This window comes from Stegodyphus dumicola, chromosome 2 (genome assembly GCF_044657685.1).
Source record: "Stegodyphus dumicola isolate Sdum_Otavi_A_Nest chromosome 2, ASM4465768v1".
In the NCBI taxonomy this organism is placed as follows: domain Eukaryota; kingdom Metazoa; phylum Arthropoda; class Arachnida; order Araneae; family Eresidae; genus Stegodyphus; species Stegodyphus dumicola.
Genome location: NC_140769.1, coordinates 217,121,606 through 217,147,896, shown reverse-complemented (window position 1 = coordinate 217,147,896; position 26,291 = coordinate 217,121,606). Strand labels below are relative to the sequence as shown.

Here is a 26,291-nt window from a genome sequence, read left to right as displayed (position 1 = left end):
GGTGTCAGCGGAGTTTAAGGTTTGGATCTTGGTTTTCATGTAGCAAGTTAACGTTGGAGGAAGTTTTTATTGTTACTTTCGAAATTTTGAATCATAGGAAGGCATGTGATATAGCAAAATCGTGGAAGTTTTCTTCACAGACGTTGTGTGACTGGTGAAATTTTATTAATGAATGTATTTTGGACTTTGTATGCTCTGTATCTGAGAAGATAGGGGGGAAAGATATTTCTGCTTTTAAAAGAAGCTTTCATTATGGTAAGTGCATCTTATTTTATTGTTTTTATTTTGTAGAATGTTATATTAATTGTTTTTTGTATGAATTTCAGTTTTTATTGTTGTTTTTTGAATTGTCTGAAATTTATTTTAGTTTATTTTCATGATTTGTTTTTAGTATAGATTGTGCAATTCGTAGATGTTTTTTAAAGTTGAAACAGAACGCTGTGTACATGGTATTCTTTGAAATTTATTATGTTAATTTATTAAAGCGAGGTGTGCGTAGTTCGTAGATTCGTTCGTTGCCTACAGTGTGCTACTCGTAGATGTTTTTTTAAGTTAAAACATGTCGCTGTGTACATGGATTCTTGTCAAATATTTCTAGTTAGAAACTTTGTTTTTGCTATCTAAATTTTTTGTTTTTGTTTCTGATTTTTAGCTCAAATCTTGTGTTCAAAACGTAGTTTTTGCATGTGCGAAAACCGTGTTTTTGGAGACATTTTAGGCTTAAAGTTCGAAATGTAGACACAAAATTTGGATAGTAATATGGCAGTGTGAAGTTTCTCGCCAAATATTTTTGGCGAGAAATTTTGCGACTTGAGGGCGCATATCAGAGTAGTTCCATATTTGCTATGATGGGAAGATGATCTGACGAAAGTTTGTGTTTTACATCTAGCACCATTGGAAGAGAAGTAGTCGAGAGCGCTAGGTCCAGGATATCTGAGAGTTTAATGCACTCTGGCCTATATGTGTAGTCGTTAGGCACATAGATTGAGATAGGATTATTGATAATATAATCGTGCAGAACCTTGCCATTAGGATTGGTTTTCCTGCAGTTCCAGGCTGTGTTCTTAGCATTTAGATCACCTGCTACAATGGTTCTCAGGTAAGTCTTTTGAGAATATTATCACACAGTCTATTTTGAGGTGGATTATAACATGCATTGAAATATAATTTGTTAAAGGTAGGTAGAGAAACACAAATAGTTACAACTTCCATGTTGAAGTCATGCGATTCACTAATAAGACATGAAGGAAAAATACTTTTTACATATATGCACACACCACCACCACGATGACTAACACGATCACATCTGTAAAAAACTCTGAAATTCGCTATTTTAAGGCTGTGACACCTTTGCGCATGGGTTTCAGTAACCAACGCAATATCGACATCGTGATTGTATAAAAATTGTTGAAACTCTAAAAACTTGGCTTTAAGTCCATTAGCATTCCAGATGCACAGTTTGATAGGCGACACACTTAAGGGCCGGTTGTCCATTATTTTGTAGCACTTTTGGCACGATCTGCAGTGGTATTTTTGTCAGCGGTGAGCTGCTGGAATAGTAGGGGTAGTCCGCATTCCTTGATGAGTGCGACTTGGGTTAAAAATTCAAATATTACTAATATATAGGGTTAGAAACATTACACGAAGTGAAAGAAAAACAAAGAGGCATATTGGTACTTTTTATAGAAAAGAGAGGGAGAAGAAGAAAGGGGGAAAAACTTCACAAATCCCTTGAACTGTTTATAAAAAGGTGAAATGTTCTACTCTCGTTGATAATTTTGTTATGAGCTCTATTAATTTGACCAGATGCAAAAGATGGTAACTATGATAGCAATGCAGAAATAGAAGCTATAGAAGAGTCGGTAGACTTGTTTGGATTCCCTGCCCCATAATGTAATTTTTTTTGTCTAATGGGACTGTAGTTTTTGAAAATGTAGACTGGCAATCTAATCTTGTAGAGGCTCATCCTAGAATATCTAGAGAAAATACAACTTGCGTTTTTATCATCAGTGATGCTGGTACATGGCCTTCCAATTTAACTTGTAGAATTATTGAGTTTTAATCAAGGCAGAACTTGTATCTGTAAGTGTAAATTTTAAATTTCCCACTTGTGAAACTGATGAACGGTTCAGTTATTCTTCAGTTATTACCATTAATAATGCAATGTGTAAACATGCAGGATGGTAAATGAGCTATTTCTGAGAATCTTGTAGGATTTTACCCGATTAAGGATACTACAAGAGAAGGTTTATTAAATTTTTTATTAGATGATGTACTTTCTAGCTTAAATCTAGATGTTCAAAATATTCAGGAGCAAGGATACGATAATGGCACCAACATGCATGGAAAAAATATAGGTCTTCAAAAAAGAGTATTGGATGTTAATGTAACCCGAAGGGCACATTTTTTGTATTTAGTTGTAAATGACACTTAAATCGAATGGAAAGGTTGCACTTTTTTTATATCATACAAGAATTCTGCAATTTTTTTCCATCTGTACATTAAAGTACAAATGGTGTTTTAAAGAAAGCAATCCAAATTTTTCATTAAAGTCAGTGAGTAACACTTGGTGGGAAAATTGAATCAATGCATTTCAACCATAATATATAATAAATATACTTTCTGAAAATATAAAAAATATTATATTTTCTGCTCTGAGTTAACTTTCTTAGAAGCAAAAGATCATGTAGTTAGATCTAAAGCTAAGTGTTTAGCATAACATTTTTTCATATAAATTTATATCTTCACTAATAATTTGGCATGATTTCCTAGAAAGAATAGATATTGTTTAAAAAATGTTGCAGCAGTCCATCATAAAGTTAGCAGAATGTGCCAAAACAGTAAGAAATTTAAGAACATGTTTAATTTCCAAAAGAAATGATGAAAGTTTTACTACATTTATCAATCTGTTTTAGCTCAGGAGATTGAAGTAGAGTCTGAATTGCATATAATTCATAAAAGGAAAAAAAAAAAAAAAAAAAAAAATCCTCGTATGTTTCATTATGAGTCACATGACAAATATGTTAAAGACTCTAAACAAAATTTTAAAGTTAATTTTTACTTTCAAATATTAGATGCTGCCGTCAATTCAGTAGGTGAACATTTCGATTTGTTGGAAAGCTGTTTCTCATTATTTAGTTTTTACTAACGTTTCATTCTGAAAATAATAATAATTTGAAAAAAAAAAAGTTTAATGGATTTAGACATTAAATTTCAAATAAATAAAGATGAAAATATAGCAAGGTACTTAGATAGTATAGAACTGCACAATGAAACATTATCTTTTCAAGATCTATTTCTCAACATTTGCTGGTTAAAGCTATTAGAAATTTTGAATTTTATATCAGGTCAGGATTTAACACCATATCTCTCCAATTTATCTGCAGTACTTAGAATTTGACTATACTAATTAGTGTTACTTCAGTTGAAAGAAGTTTTGTGAAATTAAGTTTGATTTAAAAATGATTTAAGGTTCAACATTCTCATAAGAAAGACTTACTAATTTGGCTGTTATTTTTATTGAAAGTTATATGTGTGAACATTTCAAATATTATAGAATAATTTGCCTGGAAGAATGTCAAAAACCTGTCCCTCGGCTTAAGTATATGTGGGAATTTGTTTATTCAGAACTCTGATAAGTCTTAAGCATATGCAAGAAATAGGCATAAGTATAATAAATAACTAAGCTAATACAATTCAGGTTTAATTGTCTCAATGCGCAATAGCAGCAAGATAAAATTTAACGGAACTACTTGTCGTTAGTCACCAAGCTCATGATGCATAGTCAAATATGTATAGTGAAGGATAGCTAAATTTGTTTACGATAGCTGCTAATTTTAAAGGTTTTCGGATATTGCAAAACAAAGGTAAAATTTTCCAATTTAACAGATTTTGTAAAGAAATGTGGAGAAGCAGTAATAAATGAAGATGATATAAAAGAAGTTTTTATATCATGAATGGCGAAATCTGTAGTATGGTTCTAGATCCAGAAAATACCGCTACGGATAGGGAAGAAAGTGACAGAGAAGTTGCTGAAACTGAGAAATTTTCGATTGACAGGTTCGTCGGAATTCTTGAAACAGCAGTCACAGGACTTCAGCAATGTGACTGAACAAGAGATTATGTCTGTCTACAGAATTAAAGAGAAAGTATTAGTGCAAAAAACAAAGCAACGTAAAACAACATGCATTGAAAGAAATGTTTAATAAGGTAAACAAATACATATTAAGCTTTCTTCTTGTAAATTTTGATATCCTTTAAATCATAAATGCTTCATTATTTCATAAATCGTGATTTCATATTTTTAATTTTATAACTTCTACGTGCCATCTTATTAGATTTAAACTGATGGTCTATTATCTGGAAAAATCCCAAATTCAGAATGGCCGAAGTCCTGACGAGTCAGAATTTCAGACTTTGTATTGTACTTATTTAAAGGTTAGTGTTAGACATATATCGATTTGGCTGATGAGAGGGTTAAATTTATCAAAGGTTTCAATATCCTTATTGGTTTGTTTCTTTTAAAGAAATAAAATTGTGACAGTTACCTGTAGTTTATCCATGACTGCTTTTCATTTGTTATGTTCTTACTGTAACCTTGCCCTTTGGAAATAAAATTATTCATGTAGTTTTTGCCTCTCAATTTTGAGACAGTAAAAATTAGCAAAAAAGGAGGAAAATACACAAAGAAATATGGTAATACCTGAATAATGCATTGTCAGTGGTATTTATTTTGAAACAAACAAGTGATAGTTTCAAATAATAGAGAACAAAACTGCAAAAACTTTAATAGAGGTAATGCCAGATATGTGGCTTAAAATTGTATTTCTAGTTTGTTTGAAAGAATATTTAACGCAACAGTAGATAACACCAGCCAAAATGTCATTAGAAATATTGGTACTTTTCCGTTTTGCCGGCGCAAATCTCGCCAAGCAGACTTTGTTGGCGACAACATACATTATACACACAAAAAATATTAAAAAAATGTTAGTCCTAAGAATTCTTTTTTTGAAGGCATAAACATTTTAATATCGCTTAAAATTTTATAAAAAGCCAATAAATAAAGACAATAAATTTATAAAAAGACATTAATTTAAGAATTAATGTCTTTTTATAAAACATCCTGTTTCCCCGGTTCATATCACGTGACCCCAAGCGATCTCATCTCACGTATACTACTCTACAAAAATATAATGCTCTCAGTAATTATCTACATTAATTTCAAGTTAAATCTTAATTTGGAACACAAGTTTAAATGTAAGAAATACTTCAATTCGTACGAATAGCTTACTCAGAAATTATGTAAAACTGCAGTGCTTTACTTCGCTAATGCATTCTCATTAGAATTGATGAATTTAACCCTTGACTTTACTTTCTTTTCTATATTTTCGGCTTCGGGTAAGCGCTGTGATTGCATCCTAATTGATTTAATTACCGAAAATGGCCTTAGACATAAAACTGAACTATTCGAATGAGGCGTAAAAGGTTACCAGCGAGAATATTCCGTTTTGCATCGGTTGTACCATTATTGGCGACTTTATCGCTTGTGCCGGCAAAACGGAAAAGTACCGAAATATTTTATGACCCAACATATTGTGAAGAAAATATGATCAGGTAATCAATGACTATTCAGCAGTTCTATTAATAATACTGAATAGTTGCGACTTCTTTGCAATAACAATGTATGGAATCTCATGATGAGTACTGTAGGGCGGATTTGTGTAATATTTGGTACTTTTCTGTTATCAGGATTGAATTCAGAAATGTATGTATGTAATGTTTGTATTTATCTATGTACGTGTGGGTATATACACGTATACAAATGAACGTACATATGTACATAGATGCACACACATACATACATTTCTTAATGGGATCCCAATAACAGATCCAATAAGATTTAATAGTTAATATGATTTAACAAGATTTAACAGTAAGATTTAATAGTTAATATGTGTAGAATATAGAATAGTATAATCGTTCTTTTGTAACGTAATAAGATACGAGGTTTTAAGAATTAGTTGCTTTAAATGGTGATTTTTTTTATTTTGATGTTGCATGTAGACATGGAGTAAAATCTCATTATTCAGTTGTATTGACTTTCAAGTCTAAACTTTTTATCTGAAATTTCATTTTTTTATAGGTTAAAAATGACTGAACCACCTATTTGCGTAAATGTCTATTCTACTAGTGCTACATCAGATAATTTAAGTAGGCATGACATGCTGAATTGGGTAAATGAATGTCTTCAAAGCGGTTACTCAAAAATTGAAGAACTTTGCACAGGTAAGTGGCAGGGCATCTGAATTATGACTATGTATGTAATTATTTTGTAGTATTACATTTTGAGTATGAAATATGAGAACTTTTTAACTAAGCATTTATAATGATTCATAAATTGCGTATAGTAGAACTTAATGAATATTTATGAAAAATATTACTTTTAATTTTGTGCTTCATAAAAAAGAAATAAATTGTTTAGTTTGTAAGAGATTAGTGACAGACCTACAGCTATTGAGACATGGGGCTGAAATTTTGTTAATTTGAATAAGGGTCTTATTGGATTGATCACTATATAAAATATTAATGCAAGTATATAATATGACATTTATTTAATGAAAATTAAATACTGGGTTAGTTAAATTAAATTTTCAGTACTCAAAGGGCCCTGGAAGACGTTCCATTATTCTGAAGAAAAAAATATTTCAATAACAGACACTTTGGAGGATGCGCTTGAGGTTTCCGAAATAATAATGATAATTAAAAAAAAAGTTAAAAAATCACCACTACCATGATGTTATGAATTATCGTGTAAAGAAAGAACAAACTAAGATCGAAAAACAGTGAAGAACCAGTGGTGTTACTCAAAAGGAATGGAATAAGGACAATGCACAATTACAGTATTGCACTTGCAATTTATTACGAAAAAATCCCATCTCTAAAATGACATAACTAAGTATGCAAATCGGTGCTTTACAACATGCTCAATATGCAAACCATTATGTTCAACAACTCACTCCATTCTGAAAATCGCACTTTTCTACCACTTTCCACCATAGAGAGAGTCACCATGGATATTCTAAATATGGCAGCAATTACTGTTTTTCAAATTGGACACAGTTGTCAAACGTTCCCAGTAAACATCGTCTTTCAAAAATCCTCATAACCAGAAGTGGCGGCGGGAGATCGGGCATTTGCAAAGTCTGTGCTGTTGGGAAACATTGGCTAATCACATGTGCATCTTGTTCACCTCAACAATTGTAGGGCTGGGATTGTGATATGCAGTGAGGCTCTATCTTGCATGAATATGGTTTTTGTAGGCGGTCTCGTTGCTGGAGAATAGGAATTACATAGGCATACCTGTTAACTTTTATGAATTTTTCGTAATTTTTACGAAAATGCGTTTGTCTTTACGATTTTACGATTGCAATCCATTTTTTACGATTTTTTTCCTTTTTCAAGTGTTTTTAGTGATTTTTGTCGAAATTTTAGAATTTTTCGCCAATTCAGCGATTTTTACCAATTGCATCGTGTTTTACCGCCAACTACCGACTACTTCGAATCCAGTAACCTGCGGTTTCTCCCAACTTGCCGCTTAACCAGCCAATCCAATGCGCTGAACTTGTTTCTCCCACTCTTTTCTTTGTAGGTGCCAGATTATTTATTTATTTATTTATTGCACGTGCTACAAATTTTCTTAATACGTCGTTGTTACGAAATGAATTAAAAAAAACCGTATTCTCAATATTTTCAGCCTGCCTACAAAGCCGAATTTCCAACAATTAAAGAATCCTTCAAAGGAAATAACTATGCATTTTGCAATGTGTGCGTGTGTGACTTCATAATAAGTCACGGTGGAAAAAGTGACATTGTGAAGCATGTTAAGTCTAAAAGGCATGAAGTTAATGCTTCGGCTTCGACAACGTCAAAGAAAGTGGATGAATTTTTTTCAAATTCGGCTACGAATTCGGATGCCGATGTTATTTTGGCAGAGTGTTTGTTTACTGCATTCCTCATCGAAAACAACATGCCGCTAAGCGCTGCCGATCACGCCGGTCAACTTTTCAGACGGATGTTTCCTGACTCCAAGATTGCTCAGAAATATTCTTGTGCTCTGCACTCCAGAATTCAGCATTTTCGGTGTCAATCGATTTCAGCAACAACAGCGATTGGAAGCTTTACCCCATTGTTGTCACATATTTCTGTGATGTTTCCGATGAAATGAAAACTCATCTTTTGCGTCTTCCATTGTTAAATGGAGACGCTACAGGGGAAAATATTGCCTCCTTGGTAATTAACGAGTTGAAACAACTTCCAATATCAAACTGCATTTCATTTAGTGCAGATAATGCTCATGTCATGGTTGGTGACAAAAAGGGTGTAGCCTCTTTCTCAAAAAAGAACAAAAGGAATTAATTGTTATTGGATGCCCATGCCACTTAATTAATTTGGCAGCAGAAAAAGCTGCAGCTGCTTTACCATTAAATATTGACCAGCTTCTGATTGATGTGTTTTTCTATCTGGAAAAAAGTGTAAAAAGGAAAGAAAACCTAAAGAATTTCCAAGAACTGTGCTCTGGTGAAATGAGAAAAATTCTGAAACATGTATGCACGAGATGGTTATCCTTAGGCAGAGCGCTAGGAAGGTTTATTGAACAGTGGGATGCATTGTTAAAATATTTTCACGAAGAGACCAAAACGAAACCACAGATCCCATCAAATTTGGTGGCATATAAAATTCCGAAAACCAACTTTGCTTCTAATCAAAATGCTTTAAAAGGGAAAAGCCAACACACAGAATCAAACCCTTTAAAAAGAAAATGTTTAGAAGATTCCTCAAAGGTCAACTTTGTTAAAGAAGTTGAAGGGGAGAAGAAATAGTCTTCTATTAGCCGGGAGGAAAGGATTTTCTATCTTCTTTCCTCGGATTTGAACAAAGCATATTGTAGTTTTGTGTTAAGTACCATTAAGATTTTTGAAAGTGTAAATACCCTTCTACAATCAGCTTTGCCAAAATTTCTCCTGCTTATCCAAATTCTTAATGATCTTTTTGAAAGAACTTTATACCAAGTATGTAAAACCGTCCGTTATGAAAAATAGTGTGTTGATTCGTCTTGCCTATAATAGTTTGGCAAATCAAAAGGATGACAATGATCTTATAGTTAGAAATCAAACCAAAGAACTTGTAAATTCTTTGAAAGATCATGAGAAAAAAGAATTTTTTCAATGTGTTAGAAAGTACTTTTCCTCAGCCTGTGATTATATTGTAAGGAAGATTCTATTGCAAAATGGAAGTTCTTTTAAATGCTGAAGTGGCAAATTTGAAACAAATTGAAAATTCATCTTTTGGAAAGATTCGTTTTTTTTTATTGATAAATTTCCATTTTTGTTAACAATTAAAGAAAATGAATGCCATAATGATGCTTTAGATGAACTACAGAACCAATTTTCTGCTGCACAGTTTGAAGACTTTGCCAGTTCTGGAGAAGATAGACTTGATATCCTTGTTGGTACCTTAAAAAGAATAAAAAGATCTGACGGAACACCAAAATGTGATAGACTAGCAAGAGTTTTATGTGCTATTCTCGTAGTTCCACACAGTAATGCTGAGTGCGAGAGACTCTTCAGTGTTGTGAAGAAAAATAAAACTATGTTTCGTTCTTCAATTTCACCAAAAACTCTAGAAAACATTTTAATTGCTAAATGTTATGAGGAAACTTGTTATGACAGGAAATTTTCCAAAGAATTTTTGGCTAAAGCCAAAAAATGCACTCTAAATTCATTGCAATAATTTTTTTGTGTAACATTAAGTTCTTGTTTTATGTTTCCTAATATATTTTTTAGTTACTACTTAATTGAGATTTACTAATGTAAGTACAATTTTCTTTTTGTATAAATTGTTATTTTTTTAATATCAAAGCATGATATTAATTCTTCGTGTTCTTCTGAATTTTGGAGAAATCTTCTGAATTTGGGGAAGAAATCTTCTGAATTTGGGGAAGAAATCTTCTGAATTTTTATCTTTAGAGGTTGGCAGTTATGTATAGGCATTTCTAAGCATTTGAAATTTATAATTCATGGATGTTTTATTTTCCACATTTATTTAACACAATTTTTTTTTGTAAGCATACAAAATTTCACAGTTATAAAATAATAATGAAACTTGCATTTGCTATATTTTAAATTTATTGAAATTATAACTGGGAAAACAGTCTTGAAGTTGCAGTGTGAACAGTTTTGTCTTATCTACCATGTCTGCCGTTGTCCTGTCTTATTAAAAAGTTGTATTTTTTAATATAGCTGCACATCTTGCAGGTATTTTTATACGATTTTATTACACCTGCTATGTATGTTTGCGGTTCTGGTACAAAATTTGTAATCGATTTTTCGATAACTTCTATTTGTCCAAATGTTGGAAGTTTTCTTTCATTTTTGTGTCATATTAAAAGTTTTGTTATTCTGATGATGGAAAAATTATTATGTAACTGCACTAAAAAGTGCAGTTACATAATAACATCTCGTGCGTTACCATGAAGATGGCAATGACTTTCTGTTTCGGATTGTGACGGGGGATGAAACGTGGGTTCACCATTTCACGCCAGAAACAAGCCGTTCAACGCTTCTTCCATATGCAAAGCCCAGATTTTTTCCTGGAGGGTTTTTGAAGCTTATCAAGTGATATGACAAATGTCTCAATGTACTTGGTACCTATGTGGAAAAATAAAGGTATGTCATCTTTAATGTCTCATTCTATTTTTTGACTTTCATACACAACTCTGACCACAGTCGACAGGGGAAACTTATTTTTCAACTTACCCTCGCATCTTCAGTTCCATAAAGTAAGTATAAATAATTTGACAGATTGTGACAGGCATACAAAATAATTTTAATTAAGAGTGATAGCACATTACTGATGTTGGTTAAATAAGTTCCTAATAGATGTTGTTTATATTATTTCTTTGTAGCACTGAATAACTTTTAATTTTTCTTTTCCAGTGAATGATGAAGAATTAGTTAAAGAAGTTATTGTAATCTTTAATAAAGTTCTGATACTTTTCTCTGATAGCTTCAGTGAGGAATGTGAATATATCTGAAATTCAGTCCATGTGAATTACAAACCCTAACTCATTTTTGAATGTTCTCTGTTAGGTTTTTCATGTTTCTATTTGATACTTAACTAAAAAGCGCTCATTGTCACAGCATGTGCCACTTAAATCTATTACTATGGCAGTACTCTCTCAGCATTTTTCTTTCATTTTATAAAGAGGAATTGTATCAATACAAAAGACTTTATCATGGACTGTGATGGTTATTCATACCCTTGTGCAATCAGTCCCCAGTTGTGTGCATGCACAGATCAGTAACAGTCTGTTTGTCCCTTAGCTTGAAACTATCCAGTTGTCATTTCTCATTGCTATAACCGACAAGAGCATTGTTTTGAAAGGTCAATTTATCAAAAAGTATTCAGTATTGACATTTTATTTAGCAAGATGCTATTCAAAGGAAGACGACGTGGTGGTGGTGGGTGACGGTAGGCGAGATGGGCGAAGTACGTCGGGAGCATAGCTTCTGGTAGCGCCACCCTAAGTGTGAAGGCTGTTCCAACATGCCCAGCTAAAGCATAGCAGGTGAAGATTCTTCAGGGGATTACCGTCTTGGTGATCGGGTGTCACAATCCTGGACTAAGAAGCGACATAGAAAGCACTGTATCAGATGTATTTTGTCCATATTTCTTAAATTATAACCAGCTCTGAAGAATTGAAAAAAAATGTCACCCTTTCTAATAAACAAAAATCTTTTGTCTTCTGTAGGAGAATTGAAAAATATTAAAAGAGACTTCGGTCTGGAGACCCTTTGATAGAAACTGTGTCTGGAAAGCAGTCTAATAGTCTTTTGAAACTAACTAAATTAGGACAAACAAGCATTGCAGTTAAGCCACATAACACTCTAAATTTGTCCCAAGGAGTAATCTCTGAAATAGACTTACTCTCAGTAACTTAAGAGGAATTTGTTAAAGAGTTGGCAGATCAAAACATGAGGTGCTCATAGGAATAAAATACGGAAAGAAGGTAAACTCATTCCCACTAAACATGTCATACTTACTTTCAAGTTTCTTAACCTGCCTAGAAACATCAAAGCTGGATACCTAAACTGTTGAGTCAGTCCGTATATACCGAATCCAATGCGTTGCTTTAAATGTCAGCGCTTTGGACATGGAAAGACCTCTTGTCACGATGTTCCATCGTAGGCCACGCTAGTGAAGGCTGCTTTGCTGCCTCCTTGTGTATAAACTGTAAAGGCTAGCATCCAGCTTTTTCAAGATCATGCCTGAAATGGCAGAGAGATAAACAAATTCAGAACATTAAAGTTACATAAAAGATATCATTTGCAGAAGCCAAAAGACTTGTTCTCTCTAATCAGCCAAGACCTAATAAATCTTATGCATCAGCAAGAAAATCATTCAGATCAATATCAATGCAAACCACAATAACTGCACTGAAAAAAAGAGCTAGCAATGACAGAAGATCCTAGAAACCAAAAATTGGGGGAAAAAACCTGATGTTGAAAGTAGTACGCCGGTGACTGCGTCCAAAGGAAAACAGGATGTCCAACAGAACAAACATAAAGATGGTATCAAAGAGAAAAATAAGCAAAAACCCAGGATGACCAGTCAAAACTCTCTTGCAAGCATGAGTTTAGGACAGCGAGACGACTCGGACAAAATGGACGTTGAACAAGGGTTATCCCTTCTGAAACACCTTTTGCCTAGAAAGTAAAAAAAAAAAATCGCCAAAACAAGCATCCTTAATGGGTACATTTATTTGCCGGGGTTTCCGTCAAAACCTGGATAATATCCAAGACTTAATCAGCATCTATCAACCTGCCTGGTTTGCACTTCAGGAGACCTTGTTAAAACTAAGCAGACATGCTAAGGTACGGAGATATAGCACCATAAGAATGGACAATCCGTCTAGAGATCGTGCCTGTGGTTGGTGTGGCACTTATCACCTCCCACAATCACCCATACACTGCTCTCTCTTTGACAACCTCCCTTCAACCTGCAGCGATCCAGATTAATTTATGCTTTTCAATCTCGGTATGCACTATTTATTTACCCACCACATGAGCATGTTGATCAGCAAGAGTTGGACAGAATAATAGAGCAGCTCCCAGAACCTTTTTTGCTTTTAGGTGACTTGAATGCACATAGTACCTTATGGGAAAGTAGGGACACTAATTCAAGGGGCCGGCAGATCAAACAATTAATGGAAGATCATTCTATTTGTCTCCTTAATAATGGAGATTACACCTACTTTCATCAGCCGACTAGAACATTTCATGCAATTGATCTGGTTTTTTTGTTCCCCATCTCTACTACCTTTTTGCTCTCTCAATGTAGGGAAGAATCTCTACGATAGTGACTTTGATTGTTAATATTACAGGAAAGTCGGTGATCTTAAGACATCCACGCTTACTTTACGATAACGCTGATTGGGATCTTTTTGCATCTTGTGCTGTGCTGACTGAAGAAATGGTCAACGACATCGAGATTAATGCAGCAGTAAAAATGATCTCTGAAACTATTGTACAAGCAGCGGAACTGTGTACTCCAAAGTCCTTGACAAAGTTCCCTAAACCTCGGTGGAACAGAGATTGTCATGAAACTTCGAGAGAGCCAAAGAAAGCTTGATTTATCTTTCGCCGATATCCAACACTGGCAAATCTTCTGGCCTTTAAAAAAGCTAAGGCGAATGCAAGAAAAGTGAGGCGGCAAAGTCAGAGAAAATCATGAGCAGCTTACGTGTCCACTATTACCTCCTCAATGTCTAGCAAACAGGTTTGGGAAAGAGTCCGCAAAGCCTCTGGATTATATAATGATTATTCCTTTTTTGTTCTAGAAAAAGATGGAAAGGTGATAAGCAGTAGAGAAGAAATAGTCAATACTTTAGGTGATACATTTGCTGCTGTATCTGGCAGTAGCAATTAATCAAAAGAGTTTCTGTCCACCAAGATGCGCTTGGAAAAAATTCAAATCGATTTTTCCCATCCTAATGCAGAATCTTATAATGGAAGATCTTACCATGTTTGAATTAAGAAGTGTACGATCTCACACTTACAGGACCTGCCCTGGTCCTGATGGCATAAGTTATTTGCATAAGTCGCATAAGTCGCAAAAGAAATCTACATCTTGACCCAGAGCTGCACCTTGACAGCTCTTTGATCTGCATTGAGCCAGAAGCAAAATTCTCAGGAGTTATATTTGACAGAAAGCTCACTTTCCTTCTGCATATCTTAAATCTAAAAAAAAAAAAAAAATGTGCTAAAACTCTCAACATACTAAAAGTCCTGGCAAATACTTCATGGAGAGCAGAACGTTGTTCTATGCTCTGTATTTATAGAGCTTTTAATACTCCAAACTTGACTATGGCTGTGTTTATCTATGGATCTGCGAGACCTTCTGTGCTACTGAAATTGGATCCAGTCCACCATCAAGTGCTACAGATTTGCTGTGGAGCTTTCAGAACATCTCCAGTCCAGAAAGTTTATATGCCATCTGTTTTGAACCATCTCTGGATTTCAAACGCAAGCAGTTGTCCATTGATCTTTATTATAAAGTAATCCGACTCATGACATCTGATCAGTACTAGTATACCTACCAAGCACATCCTTCATGTATCTCACCTTTTGATCTTCACATTCACTCATTGAAGAATTCAACCTAAAAGATCTGCATCCCGAAAGCTTTAACTTTTTCATTATTGCTCCCTGATGAGAAGTGAATATTCAACTACTTAAAACATTTTTGGAGAAGAAGAGCAATACCAATAATGTCCAATATCAACAAATTTTCGTATAGCATAGAAGCAGTCATTCTAACTATAAAGATATTTTTACTGATGGCTCCAAGAATCATGATCATGTTGGGGCACCTTTTGTTTGTGATAAAGAAATCAAGAGTAGTAATCTTCATAAAGCTGCCTCTTTCTTTACTGCAGAAGCTTTTGCCATTTTAAATTCCTTAATCTTTATCTCTAATCAGAATAGCAGAAAGTTCATCATCTACTCTGACTCTCTGAGTCTCTTGAATCAATAAATACAAATACTAGCTACGCTTTGGTCTTAGAAAATTTAAAGGCACACCATCTGGTTGAGTAACGCAGGTTATTCTATTGCGTACTGCTGGGTGCCTGGACATGCTGGCATTAAAGGCAGTGAACTCGCCGATGTTGCTGCAAAATCTGCTGATATTACCTCTGAAAATGACGTCCCTTTTACAGACATACGGAAGAACATCAAAACAAAGATCTTGTCCAGGTGGCAGCAAGAACTCTGGGAATGCCAGACTGAACAAATTAAGGCAGGTAAAACCTAATTTGGAGTATTGGGAATCGAAAGGAGGATGTATTGCTGATTCGCCTATGAATTGGTCACTGCAGACTGACACATCAGTATCTCTTGAAAGGAGATAATGAGCCTATTTGAGGCACTTGCAACGCTCCTGTTTCAGTCAATGACATTTTAACCTGCTGCCCTGCTTTTAGTCAGAAACGTGAATATCATTTTACCTCTACGAATGTTAACTTGACAGATCTCATCGGAAGAAACCTTCAAATCAATCTCGTACATTTTTTAAAAGACATCTCTTTTTAACATACGATTTGAAGTTTTCCTTTTATCCTGCTCTACCTGTTGCTAGAGCATTTCTCAAAGTCATTTCTCCATGCCTTCATCAGCATTACAAGTTCATTTCAACAATTCATCTGATACAGTATGTTTGCACATTTTGGATTTTATTCACCATTCCTCAGGCACATAACTTTCAAGGTTTTGTGCCATTAAAAGCCAACCAAACAACCAATCAGAGGAAGTTTACCTCGTTAATATTTTGTCTACAGGTCATAAATTCAAAATTTTATTTAATTATTTTACTGTCAGTTAGTTTGTATGTAAAGGTTTAATGTAACGGGGTGTTTGAAATAAGTAAGAATTAATAGATGATTAACGTTTTAGTTGCTTATTAAAAAAGTAAGTATGGAATGCATATTTTAAAAATATTTGTAATGTGTAGCTAAAGTATCTATTTTCTCCCTTCGGTAAATTACATAGTTAAATAAGAATTAACTAGGTTAAAAAGGTAATATATTGCATTATATAGGGTAGATTAATAAAAATGTATTTTTCTTTTGTTTATGCAATGCAGAACTTTGTTTCTAGATTTTTAGTTTGAAAAGTAGTAATCATAGTTACATTGAACATTCAATATTGTAAATGTGTAAAATATTTGCTTTCAGGTGCTGCTTATTGTCAGTTTATGGATATGTTATTTCCTGGTAAGAAATTTTGTTTATATAGAATGTAATTTAGTTATCCACTGTGGTTATTTAAATAATGTATGTATTTTGTTTTACACTTATTATAATCATTATATCTTATTGAAATTTAAAGCATTTCTGTAAAGAGTTTTGGCAAGATTTAGAGGTTATTTCCATGTTTATAGTTCTATAACAGTACTTTTGGGGTTTCCAGTGGTGCTCAAACTTTTTTGTTGCTGGGGCACCCACACAAGGCAATTGCAGACAGCGAAGCAGGCACCAGACAACTTTCTGTCCTGGGTGATATTCAGGCCATCCCATGGCGATCTTATCACGTTGTTAGTTAACACTAACCCATTTAAAAAAAAAAAGTGCTCTCATAAAGAAGATAAAAAAAAGGATTGCGATAGAAACAAAGTATACATTTCATGCACGAAGTTTTTATTACTTGCAATACATTGGGTCTGTTCTGTTTATGGTTTTATGCTTAATAGATTTTTGACACTGAATTTCGTCCACCAACATATTTACGTTAGGTGCATAGATTGAGGTTCCCGCACACTAACAATTGTCAAGATGTGAATCAGTGAGCCTGCTCCGGTTCTTCGATTTGGTAATGTTTATGTTTGAAAATAGATATTTGCAGAGGTAGGTAGACCCGCAACAAGATTTAATTTTATATGCAACACTTCTTAATAATAGGAACCTGTTTTTTTCCACAATTTTCCAGAAGTCTACATCTGTAACAGGGTAACATCATTTTTTAGTTCAACTATTTCCAACTTCAGGTTTTCCATTTCTGCGGCAATAATTCTTGCAATTGCTGTGGCAGTTTCAGTTGCTTCATGGTGAATTGATTGACAAAACAACCATGCAACTGAAATCTTGAAATCGCTTTTCGTATTATTTCAGAAATGTCTCGAGATGGCTGGGAAATCGCACGGACCCAAAATTGTCGGCATTTGCCATTTTTTTTCATGTTTAGAAAATTAACCAGCGAATTTGTTCTCCTTTGAGATATTTATAATGTCAATTTGGCTTTGAAAGCTTTCCCAGATCCCATCATTTGAGCCAGTTTGCTGAAGATCCAGATTTAAAATGTTGAGTTTCACAGTGATGCCGACGAGGAAAGCCAGATCAAGTAGCCACAAAGAATCACTTAGTTTTTCAATGTGTTTATTGAATTTGTCAGTTTTAAATTGCATGAACTCTTTTATCTGCTCGATTAGAGATAAAATCTTGATAGAACTTTACCTCTGCTGAGCCATCGGGTTTCTGCATGTAAGATGAGGTCGACTGTTTTATCTTTGGAGTCTTCCGTCAGTGCTTTAAAAAGCAGGTGTTGCAAAGGAGCCGCATGAATAGAATTGATAATCGACATGACAACATTCATGACATTTTCAAATGGAAGTATCTTTGTGCACAACGTTTCTTAATGAATGATGCAGTGATAAGACATGAAGTTTGGAAAACGCTTGTTTTTCTTGCACAAAGTAGTTGGTTCTTCCTATCATAGCAGGTGCTCCGTCTGTTGTAATTGCCGATAACTTTTTAAGCGGCAAACCAATTTCTGTGCTAACATCTTAAAAACGTTGTAAATGTCCTCCTCACGTTCTCATCTTCAAAGGCAGATTTTTTAATAATTCTTCTTTAACAGAAAAGTCATTAAATACCATTCTTATCATTACGGCTAACTGTGACGTGTTGAAAATTGGTCGCGGACATTTAGGCGACGGGACACTTAACCGATACCAGTTAGCCAAACAAGACATCTGGCCGACACTGACACTTAGCCGACATGGACACTTAGCCGACAGACAGGTCATTGAGCCAACACGGACACTTAGCCAACAGGTCATTTAGCTGACATGGACAGTTAGCCAACAAGACATTTAGCAGACAGAACATTTGGCCGACACAGAGAGTTAGCCGTCAGGACATTTAGCTACGGGACACTTAACTGTCAACACATTTAGTCAACAGGACACTATGCCGACAGTGACGTTTAGCTAACATGTACCCAATAATTATTCAAACTTACTATCAATTACAAAATTTTTCGATTTCTCCATAAGTTCAATATTTAAGTTATTTTTTTCACTATCAGTAAAATTCATTTTTCGATTCTTTAAGATCTCGTATGTTCTTTTAATTATTGTGTTAATTTAGCATTGATTGATATTTATCGTGCCATTTGGTGTATATTGGCCAAATTAAAAATGTGTTGAAATTTCTCCGCTGGGAATATGAATTAAATTTTGAAAGGAGAAAAAAAAAATTTTTAGCTAAGTACGGCGGTCACTTAATTACATTTTAATATGATCTTAAAAAATGATCCATAAAGCTTCTTTATTTAATCAACTGGGTTTTTTTGAACACTTTCACATCATTAATAATTTTTCTTGTTTACTTAATGATATTAATTTTCCAATCTCGCTCCTCCAAATGCTTTCAAATTTCTAATACCTTTACGTTTCATTACTATTTTACTCATCACATCATGTTACATTCTTTCCCTTACAAAATTGTTTGGCTTCTCTCACTAATGAAATTTCCTTTCCCTGTCATGAAAAATCTGAATAACGCAATAAAAATTATTGTCATTCTTGAATTATACTTTTTTATAGAAACATATATTGGTGAGGGTTAGTTTAGCAAATATACTTTATTTTGTTATTAAAAACAATTAAAAAAAAAGAATTTTTAAGACAAGCAAAGGTATAAATTGTGACCTCTATAACTTGTGTTCATGCCACCATTCTTGAGATAGAAATTCTATAACCTTTTATTGACCAAATAATTATTGATGGGTCAAAAGTTACCCTTTTTACATCTTGTTAAATATTTAACATAATTGTGTCGAGTCAAGGGTCGACTCAGACCTGCAGTCCCCTCCACTTTTGTCATTCTTTGTCAGCCCTTTTTTGTATGGCGAGCCTTGTAATATTGTGCCCCCAATTTTAAAGCATTATAGTCCTATTAACCTGCGAGGACGCACGTCGGGCCTGCCACGTTCAGTCGTTACAAAAACATAATACGGAAATTACTTCTTTCAGTGAAATTTTTCGACTTTCTTAATACCTGCATTCAAGGTGATGTACGTGTCATTCACAGGCATTTCCGGAATTTATCTCTCCCTCTTTTTTCAGAAATTTAGTGGCCGGGCTACCTAGGCCCGAGGTGCCTGTTCTCATTGTCATTTTAAATCGGAGAGAGAGGCAATAAGAAGGATCAAGTTAAGACACGCTATTGCCCTTGACATTTCCGAAACCCAAGACAAGGCCAACCAAGTTTCTGACACCTCTCCCGCCAAATCCCCTCTATGTTTAATCCAAAAAAAGACTGTTGTAGGAAAAAAAAAATAAAAAAATACTGAAGCATGGCGGACGCTATGCAAGGTCACCTTGGGTACCGGGTTGAGTACCTCGAATTTAGACTATTTGATAAAACTTTAATTGTGTGCTGTAGTGTGATATCTTAACAACACATTTTTGATAAGAGTAATGATTAGAATTTGCAAGGGGGGGTAAAACTTTTATGCAACCAATCTTATTTTGTGCAATTTAGAGTTTGATCTAATAATCTGGTTCCTAGAACACTATGTGAAGCACGAAAGGCAAAAATGTTTTGGACTAGGGCTTCTGTGCAGTTTCTAAGATTTAAATTTGTTTGAAATTTCTCATGAAATTATAGTTATAATTTATATTAAATTCTTACAATTTAATATAAATTATAATAGTGTATGTGTACATATAAAGCTTTTTTTGTAGATTGAACGAATTTCGCGTATCTAGTAATTTATGTATTTTCATGTACTTTGCATTGTACAGCATTAAAAGTACATTAGAGTTTGGGTTTCAATCTGTTGTTCTTAATGAATCACTCTGACCAACTTCATTGGTAATTATTAGTATGTACCACTAAATGTGATTATTATGCCTTTATCACATTCACCATTATTGTTATTAATAATAATAACTGGCTGTTATTGTTAACAATCATGTCTGAGAGTACTATCTGAAGTTGAACATCTTTGACTGATTTCTTAATGCAACATTAATAACCAATTAATTGCATTAACCCTAGCATGTGTATATGAAATTTTATTGTAATAAGATGGTTAAAGTTTCAATATGGTCAAGTTTTTTTTTTTAAAGATATTAAGCTTATGCTATATAGTTTGATTATGCAAAATAAATGACTACTAATGTATAGATTAGCTAATTTTTCCTGCAAAAAATAAAATCTCCTCATATGTAATATATCAGTATTAGTTTCTTTTTGGTCCAAATTTAAAATAAGAAATTTGTATTAGTACTGAAACGTACGTAATTATAATATGCGAGAATGCATTTGTTTTGTTGATTGTCTTATGAGCTTTAAATAATATTATGATTGTCTTATGAGCTTTTAATAAAAATTTAGCATGCTTATGTCAAAATGATTATGTAATATTTCACTTAATATTATTAAGATCTTGTATAACAGTGGAACTTCAAGTTCTTCATTACTATGGAAAATTTATTATTTTCTTTTATAGTCTATTTTTCTTAACGTTCATTCAGTAACCATGTACATTTTAAACTAAGTTAAATATGACTTTTTAGAATGTAAAAGATAAAGTTTGAGCAGAAATAATTGTTGCATTTGTGGAAATGAAAATTTGTGTATATGCTGTGTAAAATCTAATTATTGCTTTAAATTATTTTAGGGAGCATCTCTCTTAAAAAGGTCAAGTTCAAAACTGTTCTGGAGCATGAGTATATCCAGAATTTTAAACTGTTACAAGCAGCATTTAAAAAAGTTGGAGCTGATAAGGTATAAAATATATTTAGATTTGTTTTTCTAACTGCAGAATGTTTCTGAAAAGAATAGTTTTTTAGGTAGTGTACTGTTATTGGGACTGGATTCATAAATTTAAGTATGTATGGATGTATATGCGTATATGTGTATATATGCACATACAATAGGTACATACTTATATACATGAATACATACTTTTCTGACTCTGGTCCCGATAACAGAAGAGTACCGTTTTATATATATATAGGTAGGGTTTGGTAAAGCTCGATGATTTGAAGCTCAGTTAAGCTCGAGCTTGATTGTTTTTTCGGGCTTTCGAGCATTTGAAGTTGACATACTTACGTTACTTTTTTTACTGATAGTAAGAAAATCCTTATTTAATATTACATACACATTGCTACTTAAAAGTATATTGTTTCTATTGGTAAAATTAAAAATCCTTGCATTTCTATGTACTGTGCTGTATGTACTGTAGGCGGCAACAAATTCATCTCTTTACCAAAACAAGTTTCAACAATGTTCAGGTAAAAGTAAAAGCATTATTTTACTGTATATATTTATAATCCTTTTATTGTTTAATTTTACTTATCCGAAATACAATTACAAAAGTTTTAGTTTTTATGTACTTAAAAAAGAGCAGTTAGTTTTATGACACCAATAAAATGCCTTCTAGGATTCTTAACCCCTTAACCTACAATGACGGGCATAGCCCACGTACGATGGTTGGGCCAAACGTAAATAATACGGCCATAGCCTGTGCACGATGGTCGTGCCAAACGTAAACATTATGGGTATAGCCCGCGTACGATGGTTGTGCCAAACGTAAATATTACGGGCATAGCCCGCATACGATGATCGGGCCAAACCTAACTTTCACGGGCATAGCCCACGTACGGTGATCGTGCCAGAAGTGAATATTACGGGGAATATTTGATATGCAATTACAGTCTGATGCATAGATGCTAGTATTACAAAATGTTTGTTTATACAAAACTCCAAAATACAAAATTAGTAATCTGTAAGGGTATGATATATTTCAAAGCATTCTGGTATATGTAACAGAGCTTTACACTTTTTACACTCCCACGTTGTTTCTTTACGTTTTTTATTTTTGTGACAAACTATACAACGTTTTGACGGTCTTAATTTAAAGGGTGTTGGATCAATGCGCTTTGGAAAATGAGCCCATTCCTTCGCGTAAAGTCTGTCTGGCGCACCTCTGGAAGATAATACGCCTCGTACTCTATAAATTGGTTTGGGCATTTTCTTCAGTAGAGATTCGGCTATGTTGATCTTACAGTCAACATAGCATTGTTTCTTTCAATCATTCAGTTTTTTCCATAAGATGTAAGAGTTAAAAAGACCAATATCAAACAGATAATTTTTTTTTTTTTTTTTTAATATCCTTTTATGAATTTCCTCATCACTGGAAAACATGCTAATATTTGATCTTGGAGATCAATTCCATTCATTCCCTTGCTGTACTCTGCAATACAATTTGGTTTTAGAGTGCCTTTGAATCCTTGTGAAGTCTTGCCCCTTGTTAATTTTACATTGCACAAATCTTTTGGCATATTCTTCGTATTCAAATGTACTGTGCCAATTACATTTGTTTTATATTCATATGATAACATCATAAATAATTTTGGGGGAAGAATGCCAATTGTCTATGTACAAAGTGTGACCCCTGTGCAACACTGTCTCAGAAAGCTCTTTGACATTTTCTGAAGCGCTATCATGGTCGGTATATATTTAAAATTCATAACAATAGCCGGAATCGGACTCGCATAATTTATAAAATTTAACGCCAAACTTTGCCCTTTTGGATGGCTTGAATTGCTTATAAGATAGACGCCCCCTGAATTTCATAAGAGATTCATCATTAGAAATGTCTTTTTTCATTATATACACTTCTTTAAATTTTTGGTTCAAAAACTTAATCACAGGTCTAATCTTGTTCAATTTATCTGTATTGTCAACCAGATTATTGTTTTAGAAATGCAAAAACCTTGTAATGTGCACATATCTGTTCAAAGGCATGGATTTTCTAAATACGGGTGTTTCAACAACAGCCCTCTTCGACCAATTCATTTGGATTCTTGGTTCTTTTACCTGTGACATTATTATGGTTATTGTGAAATATCATTTAATTTCGGCAGTGTCGTTGATTTTTCGTGTTCTATGTGGATTTTCTCGTACTTGATCTGCATACTGATTCGTTTCGGTTACAATATTGTTCCAAAATATGTCATGAAATGTTAGATTAAATATATATCAAATTTTCCTCTACTTCCTCCTAATTGATATAAGGCTTTCTCTCTTATGCCAGGAGTCATCATATAGTACCGGATTTTTGGACTGTTTCTTATTTCTTTCCAAAGCCAGGACTTTGGTAGTTGATCGTCATTGGATGAATCGTCAATAATTATTCGCCTATACTTTCTTCGGAAATTACACAATTCGTCACTACTGTCACTTTCATTAGCAAAATTATTAGCACAATTCTCACTGTTTTCATCACAAAATCTTTTTCCAGAGAACATCTTGTGGGGTTGATTTTCTAGAATTTATGAACGTAAATTTTGACGTGTCAATGCGACCAAGAACAACTATAAACTGATCACAATATGAAGAGATAATAGAAATACGTCACGAGCCTTGTCTGTGCTATCTACAAATTGCAATCGCCCTACCACAGGCGATGCCTGTCATGTTTACGATTTCCCAGATTAGCATGTTACACAAATCGTGCAAATGTCCCGAATACTGCGCGAGCTTGTATACAATTTCAGCCCAACATCTTCGAATCTAAACTGTAGGTTAAGGGGTTAAGAAATATGTTGACAAATAAATTAAGAAATAAAATGCTGAACGGAAAACATTTTGTATGTACAGAGCTCGAAAGCCCGTCGGGCTTTGATTTGAGTATCAAGTAATGACCTCGAAAATGACCAAAATTATCGAGTATCAAGCTTGAGCCTAAGCTTGTTCCAAACTCTATATATAGGCTTATAAAGAATTTAGTTACTACAGTGTTAGTTGGTACTTAATGATGCGCCACAAGCAATCTGTTGCCATCTTTCGATGATTGCCACTTCTGACTTCAGTAGATTGATGAACATATTTTTTTCTCTTTAAATTTTCTTTTTAAATTTCTGATGGATAATCTCTGGCATTTGCTTTCAAAATTGCATCAGACTGTTATTTTCTTTGAGCAGGGTTTATGTAAAGGCAGAGACAGTAACAGCCTAAAAAGCCAAGTGATTTCTTTTGAGCATTTCTTGTTTTTACATTTTGTTGGCAGTTGTTGATGTTACACCTCCATCATATATAGCTTCTGTGTTGTACACTTTCACCATGCAACACATTAGAATTGAAACACTCGGGAATTTTTCGCAAAATACCACATGCTTAGAAATTACTGGATTGCTTTTGCTTTATTTATGGAAAATGTAGTAAGCAGATAATACGAAATGCAATATAAATTAACATAAGGTGAACATTTTCTTAAATGCCCGTAGAAAAAGGATTAATGCAGATAAATGATTGTTCTAATTCAAAGCTGCTTCTATGTTTCTAATAAATTGACTAAAACGTCGCCATGTTTGCGTCACCAAATTTGGTGACAAAACCATTGCCAGCTTGCTAATATCATGCCAATTTAGCGAAATAGCTATTTACCTCAATGTGAAATAGACTTGCCCCTGTATTCTTATTTTTCTTGCAGAGCTTCATTTCATTCAAGCATCTCATGTTACATTATACAAAATATACTACAATTTCACATATATACATACAAGAATTATAACAATATTGTACAGTGGTGTGCAAAACTTAAGCAACAGGTATTCTTTTTGCCATAACTCCCTCAAAAATCATCCGAGAGTCATGAAATTCAGAAATGAGAAGAAACACTTTGTATTTAAACGATGGTGAAAGCGTAGTTGTGCAATAAGGAATGCAATGCTTACAGAATGGAATTAAACAAATAAAAGCTTTATTAAACTCATAATATTCTTACACATGATTGTCTATACAAGAGGAAGAACAACAAGCAGATGTTCCTTAGTATGGGATATGCTCTCCCCTTATTGCAATGGTTGCTTTGCACAGGCTCTCCATACTTAGCATCAGATTATCCAACAGATCTTGAGGTAAGAGTGCCCATTCTTCAGTCATCTGTTTCAGTTGTTGGGTGTTCTTCGGAGGATGTAATCATGCCGTAACCAAAGCATCCCACACATGTTCTATGGGATTTAAATCAGGGGAGTACGCTGGCCAAACCATTCGAATGATATCTTCTTTCCAGTATGTCATCCATAAAAACGAAGTCTGCTGCAGTGGCACCTCGGATCAGATCCACATGGGTAAGTGTTATCTCCTAACAACAGTGTTCTCTGATTACAAAACCTCTGTCAAAAACGTGGAGCTCTAACCGCCCGTTCAGCACAATGCCTTCTCAGATGAAAACTCCAGGACCACTGTAACGGTCTCCTTCCTTGATTACTGGATGATATTACTGGGATGAAACCATGAATCGACATCTTTCCAAATTATCTAGCATTGAGAATCACTTGTGGAACTAAAACGACTTTCATCCGTAAAGTGGATACGATTACATTGATGAGATGTCCAGATTTTGTGCTCCTTGCACCACTCTAAACAGTGGTGCCGATGTCCCATTTTCAAAGGGATGCAGCCTTCAGGACAGAGGGGGAATAGGCCACCTTTGTGAAGGCGTCTGAACACAGTAAACCGCAACACTTGTTGCCCCGTTGCTGTACAGAGTTGCTAAGCTATAGCGCTTGCCGATTGGTTTTAGGCTCTTTTCGCCTGCAGGGTGATATATCGGTCATCTATTGCAGTTGTTTTCCTGAAGCAGCCACTACCAACCTTTTCAAGAGCAATACAAATGGTTTGGAAGGCTTTCCAAGCACGTAAAATGACACATTTGATGATTCCGGACTCTACTGCTACACTGGTCACACTACCCCCCCCTCCTAAAGCTTTCTGATACTTCTTGCATGTATAAAATCATCCAGGTGATTTCTTCAAGCCATATTTCATGAAAGAACTCACTTATACCTGCAGCGAATGTCTTTAATTGCGTCTCTGTCCTTCCTTTTATGGTAGTCTTGAGTTAAGCGCACCGACTGCACTCGTTTTGCATACGCTC

General features: G+C 34.2%; 1 protein-coding gene across 1 annotated transcript in view; it reads left to right on the top strand.

Annotated features, from left to right (window-relative positions):
• The window catches only part of Eb1 (microtubule-associated protein RP/EB family member 1), a 55,918-nt gene that overhangs the window by 7,089 nt on the left and 22,538 nt on the right, over nucleotides 1-26,291 (top strand). The window contains exons 2-4 of the mRNA XM_085811767.1: nucleotides 6,143-6,285; nucleotides 16,292-16,330; nucleotides 21,024-21,130. Of these exons, the coding sequence (XP_085667893.1) occupies nucleotides 6,150-6,285; nucleotides 16,292-16,330; nucleotides 21,024-21,130 (282 nt within the window). The 5' untranslated portion in view covers nucleotides 6,143-6,149. The remainder of the gene's footprint in view (nucleotides 1-6,142; nucleotides 6,286-16,291; nucleotides 16,331-21,023; nucleotides 21,131-26,291) is intronic.